Genomic DNA, 13,464 nt, shown 5'->3' with positions numbered 1-13,464 from the left:
GTTTCTGTAATAGTACTGACTGTTTGCCCTGGGATCTGGATATAGCTGTTAAACAGGATGATGGAGAACCTTACGGCGGGAGGAGCATCGACCACAGAGACAGAAGGTATCCATCTGAACTGCACCATGTCCGGGAGGCACAACTTCATCTTCACCCTGATCCCGGTCGTGTACGGATGTAACTTTGTCATCGGCATGGTGGGGAACAGCATGGTGGTGGCGGTCATCTACCGTTACATGAAGCTGAAGACGGTGGCCAACGTGTTCGTCCTCAACCTAGCCATCTCAGACCTTACCTTCCTGATCACCCTGCCCATGTGGGCCACCTTTACAGCCACAGGTTACCAGTGGCCCTTCGGTGGGTTCCTGTGTAAGGCCAGCGCTGGACTGGTAATGTTCAACCTCTACAGCTCCATCTTCTTCCTCACCGCGCTCAGCATCGACCGCTATCTGGCCATCGTCCACCCGGTGAGGTCGCGGCAGCGCCGTACTGTGCTCTACGCCCGTATCACCTGCGTCCTGGTTTGGCTCTTCGCCCTCCTGCTGTCCGTCCCCACGGCCCTGACCAGAGACCTGATGCACATCACCAACTACAACATCACCACGTGTGGCGTACTGCACCCTGAGGTTCGACATGATCAGGGCTATTTTTTCATGAAGTGATTCTTAAACAGGAACATGTTGATATTCTGGTAATTAGTGCTATTGTTGTTTTTCTGTTGAATTCCATTGAGTGTGAAGTCTCATTGTGTTTGTATCCCTACCCTCTATTATGGTCTCCATCTGGAGCAGCCCATCACTATTCACTAATAAATTAAATCAATCAGGGCTCCAGGCACCTCCTCCTCACCATTAGCCTGATGAAGAGCATCCTTGGGTTCCTGTTTCCCTTCCTCGTCATCATCACCTGCTACTGCCTGATTGGTGGAGCCCTGGTCGGGGCGCGGAGCATCCAGAAGACCACCCGGTCGAGAGATGATGAGGTGTTGAGGATACTGGCGTCGGCTGTCCTAGTTTTCTTCCTGTGTTGGGTGCCCCACCAGGTGGGAGGAGACTCCCTCCACACACACACTGCATTCTAAAGATTCTCCCTCCACACACACACTGCATTCTAAAGATACTCCCTCCACACACACTGCATTCTAAAGAGACTCCCTCCACACACACTGCATTCTAAAGATTCTCCCTCCACACACACACTGCATTCTAAAGAGACTCCCTCCACACACACACTGCATTCTAAAGAGACTCCCTCTACACACACTGCATTCTAAAGATACTCCCTCCACACACACACTGCATTCTAAAGATACTCCCTCTACACACACACTGCATTCTAAAGATACTCACACACTGCATTCTAAAGATACTCCCTCCACACACACTGCATTCTAAAGATACTCCCTCCACACACACTGCATTCTAAAGATACTCCCTCCACACACAATGCATTCTAAAGATACTCCCTCCACACACACTGCATTCTAAAGATACTCCCTCTACACACACACTGCATTCTAAAGATACTCCCTCCACACACACACTGCATTCTAAAGATACTCCCTCCACACACACTGCATTCTAAAGAGACTCCCTCCACACACACTGCATTCTAAAGAGACTCCCTCCACACACACTGCATTCTAAAGATACTCCCTCCACACACACTGCATTCTAAAGATACTCCCTCCACACACACTGCATTCTAAAGATACTCCCTCCACACACACTGCATTCTAAAGATACTCACACACTGCATTCTAAAGATACTCCCTCTACACACACTGCATTCTAAAGAGACTCCCTCCACACACACTGCATTCTAAAGATACTCACACACTGCATTCTAAAGATACTCCCTCCACACACACTGCATTCTAAAGATACTCACACACTGCATTCTAAAGATACTCCCTCCACACACACTGCATTCTAAAGATACTCACACACTGCATTCTAAAGATACTCCCTCCACACACACTGCATTCTAAAGATACTCCCTCCACACACACTGCATTCTAAAGATACTCCCTCCACACACACTGCATTCTAAAGATACTCCCTCCACACACACTGCATTCTAAAGATACTCACACACTGCATTCTAAAGATACTCACACACTGCATTCTAAAGATACTCCCTCCACACACACACTGCATTCTAAAGATACTCCCTCCACACCCACTGCATTCTAAAGATACTCCCTCCACACACACTGCATTCTAAAGATACTCCATCCACACACACACTGCATTCTAAAGATACTCCCTCCACACACACTGCATTCTAAAGATACTCCCTCCACACACACACTGCATTCTAAAGATACTCCCTCCACACAAACTGCATTCTAAAGATACTCCCTCCACACACACTGCATTCTAAATATACTCCCTCCACACACACTGCATTCTAAAGATACTCCCTCCACACACACTGCATTCTAAATATACTCCCTCCACACACACTGCATTCTAAAGATACTCCCTCCACACACACTGCATTCTAAAGATACTCCCTCCACACACACACTGCATTCTAAAGATACTCACACACTGCATTCTAAAGATACTCCCTCCACACACACTGCATTCTAAAGAGACTCCCTCCACACACACTGCATTCTAAAGATACTCCCTCCACACACACTGCATTCTAAAGATACTCCCTCCACACACACACTGCATTCTAAAGATACTCCCTCCACACACACTGCATTCTAAAGATACTCCCTCCACACACACACTGCATTCTAAAGATACTCCCTCCACACACACTGCATTCTAAAGATACTCCCTCCACACACACACTGCATTCTAAAGATACTCCCTCCACACACACACTGCATTCTAAAGATACTCCCTCCACACACACTGCATTCTAAAGAGACTCCCTCCACACACACTGCATTCTAAAGAGACTCCCTCCACACACACTGCATTCTAAAGATACTCCCTCCACACACACTGCATTCTAAAGATACTCCCTCCACACACACTGCATTCTAAAGATACTCACACACTGCATTCTAAAGATACTCACACACACTGCATTCTAAAGATACTCCCTCCACACACACTGCATTCTAAAGATACTCCCTCCACACACACTGCATTCTAAAGATACTCCCTCCACACACACTGCATTCTAAAGATACTCCCTCCACACACACACTGCATTCTAAAGATACCCCCTCCACACACACACTGCATTCTAAAGATACTCCCTCCACACACACTGCATTCTAAAGAGACTCCCTCCACACACACTGCATTCTAAAGAGACTCCCTCCACACACACTGCATTCTAAAGATACTCCCTCCACACACACTGCATTCTAAAGATACTCCCTCCACACACACTGCATTCTAAAGATACTCACACACTGCATTCTAAAGATACTCACACACACTGCATTCTAAAGATACTCCCTCCACACACACTGCATTCTAAAGATACTCCCTCCACACACACTGCATTCTAAAGATACTCCCTCCACACACACTGCATTCTAAAGATACTCCCTCCACACACACACTGCATTCTAAAGATACCCCCTCCACACACACACTGCATTCTAAAGATACTCCCTCCACACACACTGCATTCTAAAGATACTCCCTCCACACACACACTGCATTCTAAAGATACTCCCTCCACACACACACTGCATTCTAAAGATACTCCCTCCACACACACTGCATTCTAAAGAGACTCCCTCCACACACACTGCATTCTAAAGATACTCCCTCCACACACACTGCATTCTAAAGATACTCCCTCCACACACACACTGCATTCTAAAGATACTCCCTCCACACACACTGCATTCTAAAGATACTCCCTCCACACACACACTGCATTCTAAAGATACTCCCTCCACACACACTGCATTCTAAAGATACTCCCTCCACACACACTGCATTCTAAAGATACTCCCTCCACACACACTGCATTCTAAAGATACTCCTTCCACACACACTGCATTCTAAAGATACTCCCTCCACACACACTGCATTCTAAAGATACTCCCTCCACACACACTGCATTCTAAAGATACTCACACACTGCATTCTAAAGATACTCCCTCCACACACACACTGCATTCTAAATATACTCACACACTGCATTCTAAAGAGACTCCCTCCACACACACACTGCATTCTAAAGAGACTCCCTCCACACACACTGCATTCTAAAGAGACTCCCTCCACACACACACAACGCCTCAAAGTCTATTCTCTGAATTCATTTGGAATTCTTCCACTGATTCTTTTAAACAGATTATCCTGTTATTATCCCGTTATTATCCCGTTATTATCCCGTTATTATCCTGTTATTATCCCGTTACTATCCTGTTACATTCTGTTATTATCCTGTTATTATCCTGTTACATCCGGTTACATCCTGTTAATATCCTGTTAATATCTTGTTACATCCTGTTATTATCCTGTTAATATCCTGTTATTATCCTGTTACATCCTGTTATTATCCTGTTATTATCCTGTTATTATCTTGTTATTATCCTGTTATTATCCTGTTATTATCCTGTTACATCCTGTTATTATACTGTTAATATCCTGTTACATCCTGTTAATATCCTGTTACATCCTGTTAATATCTTGTTATATCCTGTTATTATCCTGTTAATATCCTGTTATTATCCTGTTACATCCTGTTATTATCCTGTTATTATCCTGTTATTATCCTGTTAATATCCTGTTACATCCTGTTAATATCCTTTTACATCCTGTTATTATCCTGTTATTATCCTGTTATTATCCTGTTACATCCTGTTATTATCCTGTTATATCCTGTTAATATCCTGTTATTATCCTTTTACATCCTGTTATTATCCTGGTATTATCCTGTTAATATCCTGTTACATCCTGTTAATATCCTTTTACATCCTGTTATTATCCTGTTATTATCCCATTACATCCTGTTATTATCCTGTTATTATCCTGTTACTATCCTGTTATTATCCTGTTATTATCCTGTTATTATCCTGTTACTATCCTGTTACATCCTGTTACATCCTGTTACATCCTGTTATTATCCCGTTACATCCTGTTATTATCCTGTTATTATCCTGTTACTATCCTGTTATTATCCCGTTACATCCTGTTATTATCCTGTTATTATCCTGTTACATCCTGTTATTATCCTGTTATTATCCTGTTAATATCCTGTTATTATCCTGTTATTATCCTGTTACATCCTGTTATTATCCTGTTATTATCCTGTTATTATCCTGTTAATATCCTGTTAATATCCTGTTTTTATCCCGTTATTATCCCGTTATTATCCCGTTATTATTCCGTTATTATCCCGTTATTATCCCGTTACATCCTGTTATTATCCTGTTACATCCTGTTATTATCCTGTTACCTGTTATTATCCTGTTACATCCTGTTATTATCCTGTTACATCCTGTTATTATCCTGTTACATCCTGTTATTATCCTGTTATTATCCTGTTACATCCTGTTATATCCTGTTATTATTCTGTTATTATCCTGTTATTATCCTTTTACATCCTGTTAATATCCTGTTAACATCCTGTTATTATCCTGTTACATCCTGTTATTATCCTGTTAATATCCTGTTAATATCCTGTTATTATCCTGTTATTATCCTGTTATTATCCTGTTAATATCCTGTTAATATCCTGTTATTATCCTGTTATTATCCTGTTACATCCTGTTATTATCCTTTTATTATCCTGTTACATCCTGTTATATCCTGTTATTATTCTGTTATTATCCTGTTACATCCTGTTAATATCCTGTTAATATCCTGTTATTATCCTGTTACATCCTGTTATTATCCTGTTAATATCCTGTTGATATCCTGTTATTATCCTGTTATTATCCTGTTACATCCTGTTATTATCCTGTTATTATCCTGTTACATCCTGTTACATCCTGTTATTATCCTGTTAATATCCTGTTGATATCCTGTTATTATCCTGTTATTATCCTGTTACATCCTGTTATTATCCTGTTATTATCCTGTTACATCCTGTTACATCCTGTTATTATGCTGTTATTATCCTGTTACTATCCTGTTATTATCCTGTTATTATCCTGTTATTATCCTGTTATTATCCCGTTACATCCCGTTACATCCTGTTACATCCTGTTATTATCCTGTTATTATCCTGTTATTATCCTGTTATTATCCTGTTATTATCCTGTTAATATCCTGTTATTATCCTGTTACATCCTGTTATTATCCTGTTATTATCCTGTTATTATCCTGTTAATATCCTGTTATTATCCTGTTACATCCTGTTATTATCCTGTTATTATCCTGTTATTATCCCGTTACATCCTGTTATTATCCTGTTAATATCCTGTTATTATCCTGTTATTACCCCATTACATCCTGTTACTATCCTGTTATTATCCTGTTACTATCCTGTTATTATCCTGTTACATCCTGTTATTATCCTGTTACATCCTGTTATTATCCTGTTATTATCCCGTTACATCCTGTTATTATCCTGTTACATCCTGTTATTATCCTGTTATTATCCTGTTACATCCTGTTATATCCTGTTATTATCCTGTTATTATCCTTTTACATCCTGTTAATATCCTGTTAATATCCTGTTATTATCCTGTTACATCCTGTTATTATCCTGTTAATATCCTGTTAATATCCTGTTATTATCCTGTTATTATCCTGTTACATCCTGTTACATCCTATTATTATCCTGTTATTATCCTGTTACATCCTGTTATTATCCTGTTATTATCCCGTTATTATCCCGTTATTATCCCGTTATTATCCCGTTATTATCCCGTTAATATCCTGTTAATATCCTGTTATTATCCTGTTATTATCCTGTTACATCCTGTTACATCCTATTATTATCCTGTTATTATTCTGTTATTATCCTGTTAATATCCCGTTAATATCCCGTTATTATCCCGTTACTATCCCGTTACTATCCCTTTTCTATCCCGTTACTATCCCGTTATTATCCCGTTATTATCCCGTTAATATCCCGTTAATATCCTGTTACTATCCTGTTACTATCCTGTTAATATCCTGTTAATATCCTGTTATTATCCTGTTAATATCCTGTTACATCCTGTTATTATCCCGTTATTATCCCGTTATTATCCCGTTACTATCCCGTTACTATCCCGTTACTATCCCGTTACTATCCCGTTATTATCCTGTTATTATCCTGTTATTATCCTGTTATTATCCTGTTAATATCCTGTTCCTCCGTGAATGTTCACTTGAAGTAATGAGAAATTTAAAAAAAAAAGTTCTAGATCTGTGCCTTGTGTAGTTAATGTCATCTGCTCCTGTCCTCAGGTTTTACACTTCATGGAGCTGCTGACCCAGCTGAAAGTTGTAACTAACTGTGTGATGGTGGACGTCATCGACACGGCCATGCCTTTCACCATCTGCATAGCCTTGGTCAACAGGTAGCTTTGAGGTTAATCTCAGAAACCCGGAACTAAAGTTTAGAATAATTGCGTCAATGTTACATGAGTCTGTCCACAAGAGATTACCTAGAGGTTAGAGAGGCGGGCCAGCAACCGGAAAGTTGTTGGTTCGAATGCCGTTGCCAACTGGGAAAAATCTAGCCTGGGAACCAGTCTGTTTGTGCTATTATTACACTACTTTTGTCAACTCAACATGTTTGGCATTTGACACGGAGTACTAGGAGTGGAATGTTAGCACAAAACAGGTCTGGATTTCAGGCTCGGACAAGTCTAGTGGGGAGCACATTTCAGTTTCAGTGACAATTGACAATAAAGTCTTATCTGAACACATTTAATCTTGTCTTATGTTATACCACCAGCTGTGTCAACCCCATCCTCTACGGCTTTGTGGGACAGAACTTCAGGAAGAACATGTTCCACTGTTCCCCCGCTGGCCCTGCCGGGACACACCACTACATCAGCTCCAAGATATCTACCCTTTCCTACCGCGTCTCCGAGGTACTGCACCTCACCAACAAAAACAAGCAGGAGGAGGCCATGTCTAATGTGAAGAGAGGAGAGAAGGAGGTGGAGTGTGTAGCTATGGACTAATTCTAGAACCACAAATAGATAATGTTTTTTAATTCAAGGACAATACAGATATAATATGTGTTCTAATTCTAGAACCATACAGATATAATATGTGTTTTAATTCTAGAACCATACAGATATAATATGTGTTCTAATTCTAGAACCATACAGATATAATATGTGTTCTAATTCTAGAACCATACAGATATAATATGTATTCTAATTCTAGAACCATACAGCTATAATATGTGTTCTAATTCTAGAACCATACAGATATAATATGTGTTCTAATTCTAGAACTATACAGATATAATATGTATTCTAATTCTAGAACCATACAGATATAATATGTGTTTTAATTCTAGAACCATACAGATATAATTTGTGTTGTAATTCTAGAACCATACAGATATAATATGTGTTTTAATTCTAGAACCATACAGATATAATATGTGTTTTAATTCTAGAACCATACAGATATAATATGTGTTTTAATTCTAGAACCATACAGCTATAATATGTGTTCTAATTCTAGAACCATACAGATATAATATGTGTTCTAATTCTAGAACCATACAGATATAATATGTATTCTAATTCTAGAACCATACAGATATAATATGTGTTTTAATTCTAGAACCATACAGATATAATATGTGTTCTAATTCTAGAACCATACAGATATAATATGTGTTCTAATTCTAGAACTATACAGATATAATATGTATTCTAATTCTAGAACCATACAGATATAATATGTGTTTTAATTCTAGAACCATACAGATATAATATGTGTTTTAATTCTAGAACCATACAGATATAATATGTGTTCTAATTCTAGAACCATACAGATATAATATGTGTTTTAATTCTAGAACCATACAGATATAATATGTGTTCTAATTCTAGAACCATACAGATATAATATGTGTTCTAATTCTAGAACCATACAGATATAATATGTGTTTTAATTCTAGAACCATACAGCTATAATATGTGTTCTAATTCTAGAACCATACAGATATAATATGTGTTCTAATTCTAGAACTATACAGATATAATATGTATTCTAATTCTAGAACCATACAGATATAATATGTGTTTTAATTCTAGAACCATACAGATATAATATGTGTTGTAATTCTAGAACCATACAGATATAATATGTGTTTTAATTCTAGAACCATACAGATATAATATGTGTTTTAATTCTAGAACCATACAGATATAATAGGTGTTTTAATTCTAGAACCATACAGATATAATATGTGTTCTAATTCTAGAACCATACAGATATAATATGTGTTCTAATTCTAGAACCATACAGATATAATATGTATTCTAATTCTAGAACCATACAGATATAATATGTGTTCTAATTCTAGAACCATACAGATATAATATGTGCTTTAATTCTAGAACCATACAGATATAATATGTGTTTTAATTCTAGAACCATACAGATATAATATGTGTTTTAATTCTAGAACCATACAGATATAATATGTGTTTTAATTCTAGAACCATACAGATATAATATGTGTTTTAATTCTAGAACCATACAGATATAATATGTGTTTTAATTCTAGAACCATACAGATATAATATGTGTTTTAATTCAAGAACCATACAGATATAATATGTGTTTTAATTCTAGAACCATACAGATATAATATGTGTTGTAATTCTAGAACCATACAGATATAATATGTGTTTTAATTCTAGAACTATACAGATATAATATGTATTCTAATTCTAGAACCATACAGATATAATATGTGTTTTAATTCTAGAACCATACAGATATAATATGTGTTCTAATTCTAGAACCATACAGATATAATATGTATTTTAATTTTAGAATCATACAGATATAATATGTGTTTTAATTCTAGAACTATACAGATATAATATGTATTCTAATTCTAGAACCATACAGATGTAATATTTGTTTTAATTCTAGAACCATACAGATATAATATGTGTTCTAATTCTAGAACCATACAGATATAATATGTATTTTAATTTTAGAACCATACAGATATAATATGTGTTTTAATTCTAGAACCATACAGATATAATATGTGTTCTAATTCTAGAACCATACAGATATAATATGTGTTTTAATTCTAGAACTATACAGATATAATATGTATTCTAATTCTAGAACCATACAGATATAATATGTGTTTTAATTCTAGAACCATACAGATATAATATGTGGTGTAATTCTAGAACCATACAGATATAATATGTGCTTTAATTCTAGAACCATACAGATATAATATGTGCTTTAATTCTAGAACCATACAGATATAATATGTGTTTTAATTCTAGAACCATACAGATATAATATGTGTTTTAATTCTAGAACCATACAGATATAATATGTGTTTTAATTCAAGAACCATACAGATATGATATGTGTTTTAATTCTAGAACCATACAGATATAATATGTGTTGTAATTCTAGAACCATACAGATATAATATGTGTTTTAATTCTAGAACTATACAGATATAATATGTATTCTAATTCTAGAACCATACAGATATAATATGTGTTTTAATTCTAGAACCATACAGATATAATATGTGTTCTAATTCTAGAACCATACAGATATAATAAGTGTTTTAATTCTAGAACCATACAGATATAATATGTGTTCTAATTCTAGAACTATACAGATATAATATGTATTCTAATTCTAGAATCATACAGATGTAATAAGTGTTTTAATTCTAGAACCATACAGATATAATATGTGTTCTAATTCTAGAACCATACAGATATAATATGTATTTTAATTTTAGAACCATACAGATATAATATGTGTTTTAATTCTAGAACCATACAGATATAATATGTGTTCTAATTCTAGAACCATACAGATATAATATGTGTTCTAATTCTAGAACCATACAGATATAATATGTATTCTAATTCTAGAACCATACAGATATAATATGTGTTTTAATTCTAGAAACATACAGATATAATATGTGGTGTAATTCTAGAACCATACAGATATAATATGTGTTTTAATTCTAGAACCATACAGATATAATATGTGTTTTAATTCTAGAACCATACAGATAAAATATGTGTTTTAATTCTAGAAGCATACAGATATAATATGTGTTTTAATTCTAGAACCATACAGATATAATATGTGCTTTAATTCTAGAACCATACAGATATAATATGTGTTTTAATTCTAGAACCATACAGATATAATATGTCTTTTAATTCTAGAACCATACAGATATAATATGTCTTTTAATTCTAGAACCATACAGATATAATATGTGTTTTAATTCTAGAACCATACAGATATAATATGTGTTTTAATTCTAGAACCATACAGATATAATATGTGTTTTAATTCAACAACCATACAGATATGATATGTGTTTTAATTCTAGAACCATTCAGATATAATAGGTGTTGTAATTCTAGAACTATACAGATATAATATGTGTTTTAATTCTAGAACTATACAGATATAATATGTATTCTAATTCTAGAACCATACAGATATAATAAGTGTTTTAATTCTAGAACCATACAGATATAATATGTGTTCTAATTCTAGAACCATACAGATATAATATGTATTTTAATTTTAGAATCATACAGATATAATATGTGTTTTAATTCTAGAACTATACAGATATAATATGTATTCTAATTCTAGAACCATACAGATGTAATATGTGTTTTAATTCTAGAACCATACAGATATAATATTTGTTCTAATTCTAGAACCATACAGATATAATATATATTTTAATTTTAGAACCATACAGATATAATATGTGTTTTAATTCTAGAACCATACAGATATAATATGTGTTCTAATTCTAGAACCATACAGATATAATATGTGTTTTAATTCTAGAACCATACAGATATAATATGTGTTTTAATTCTAGAACATACAGATATAATATGTGTTCTGATTCTAGAACCATACAGATATAATATGTGTTTTAATTCTAGAACCATACAGATATAATATGTGTTTTAATTCTAGAACATACAGATATAATATGTGTTCTGATTCTAGAACCATACAGATATAATATGTGTTTTAATTCTAGAACCATACAGATATAATATGTATTTTAATTCTAGAACCATACAGATATAATATGTGTTGTAATTATATTTCCTGGTCAGAACCTAAGTTGAAGATAAAGAAACTTAAGACAACGTACAAATTCCATGCAGAAGCTTTCGAAAATGAACACATTCATTGGACCTGCACCTTTGTTGATTCTTCAGAAATCTATTAATAAAGCTGATGTAGATCATTTGAAAAACATTTAACTGAATAGAAAGACAGCACAACAGTTATACTAGGTGTTAGCTGAGTAGTTAGGGGAGATTCACTACAATTTGTGTTCATTTTCTAAACTTTTTGTAGGGGAGTGGAACCATATACACAATTAATAATTTGAGCAACATTTTAGGAAGAGGTCATAATTTCATGGAGTCTGTGAAGGAAGAAACCACATGGAAAAAGTGGTAAGCAAGTTACTTCTTAAAAAAAAGGATTTTGTGAACAAACTCTTGAACTTGACTTTTTTGCCACTTTCGGGGCGTCAGGTAGCCAAGTGGTTAGAGTATTGGGCCAGTAAACGAAAGGTTGCTAGATCGAATCCCTGAGCTGACAAGGTACAAATCTGCCGTTCTGCCCCTGAACAAGGCAGTTAACCCACTGTTCCTAGGCTGTCATTGTAGATAAGAATTTGTTCTTAAACTGACTTGCCTAGTTTAATAAAGGTTAAATAAAAAATAAAAATACTAGCTCTGACCTTGCTGATAGCTACTTTAATGAGGAAAACATTTACTTACTATGCCTGTGATATGTGGTTGTCCCACCTAGCTATCTTAAGATAAATGCATTAAGTGTAACTATCTCTGGATAAGAGTGTCTGCTGTAAAATGTCAAATGTATGGTGGTATTACAAATGTTGTATTGTAAATCTGTAGTGGCCTAATAATGTTATATGTACTATTTATGTAGGGGTTCAAGCAGGGAAGTGAAACGCTATGGCATTGTATTTGTTCCTTATGTTCCTTTTTCCTCCGTTGAAAAAAAATCAACTTGCTGTGAAATGAAAAGGCCCAGGACTGTGCAACTTAGCAACATGGTAAAGGCCCAGGACTGTGCAACTTAGCAACATGGTAAAGGCCCAGGACTGTGCAACTTAGCAACATGGTAAAGGCCCAGGACTGTGCAACTTAGCAACATGATAAAGGCCCAGGACTATGCAACTTAGCAACATGGTAAAGGCCCAGGACTGTGCAACTTCGCAACATGGTAAAGGCCCAGGACTGTGCAACTTAGCAACATGGTAAAGGCCCAGGACTGTGCAACTTAGCAACATGATAAAGGCCCAAGGACCACACCCCCTTG

General features: G+C 35.6%; 1 protein-coding gene across 1 annotated transcript; it reads left to right on the top strand.

The window, feature by feature from the left end:
• Positions 1–57: 57 nt before the first annotated feature.
• On the top strand, positions 58–8,060 carry LOC129858877 (type-1 angiotensin II receptor-like). Its single transcript, XM_055928113.1, has 4 exons — positions 58–627; positions 828–1,043; positions 7,336–7,448; positions 7,829–8,060. The coding sequence occupies exons 1-4, from the start codon at positions 58–60 to the stop codon at positions 8,058–8,060; spliced, it is 1,131 nt and encodes a 376-aa protein (XP_055784088.1).
• Positions 8,061–13,464: the final 5,404 nt, after the last annotated feature.

Source organism: Salvelinus fontinalis, chromosome 7 (genome assembly GCF_029448725.1).
Source record: "Salvelinus fontinalis isolate EN_2023a chromosome 7, ASM2944872v1, whole genome shotgun sequence".
Taxonomy (NCBI): domain Eukaryota; kingdom Metazoa; phylum Chordata; class Actinopteri; order Salmoniformes; family Salmonidae; genus Salvelinus; species Salvelinus fontinalis.
Note: the sequence above shows the minus strand (reverse complement) of the source record. Positions and strands in the feature narration are given on the sequence as shown.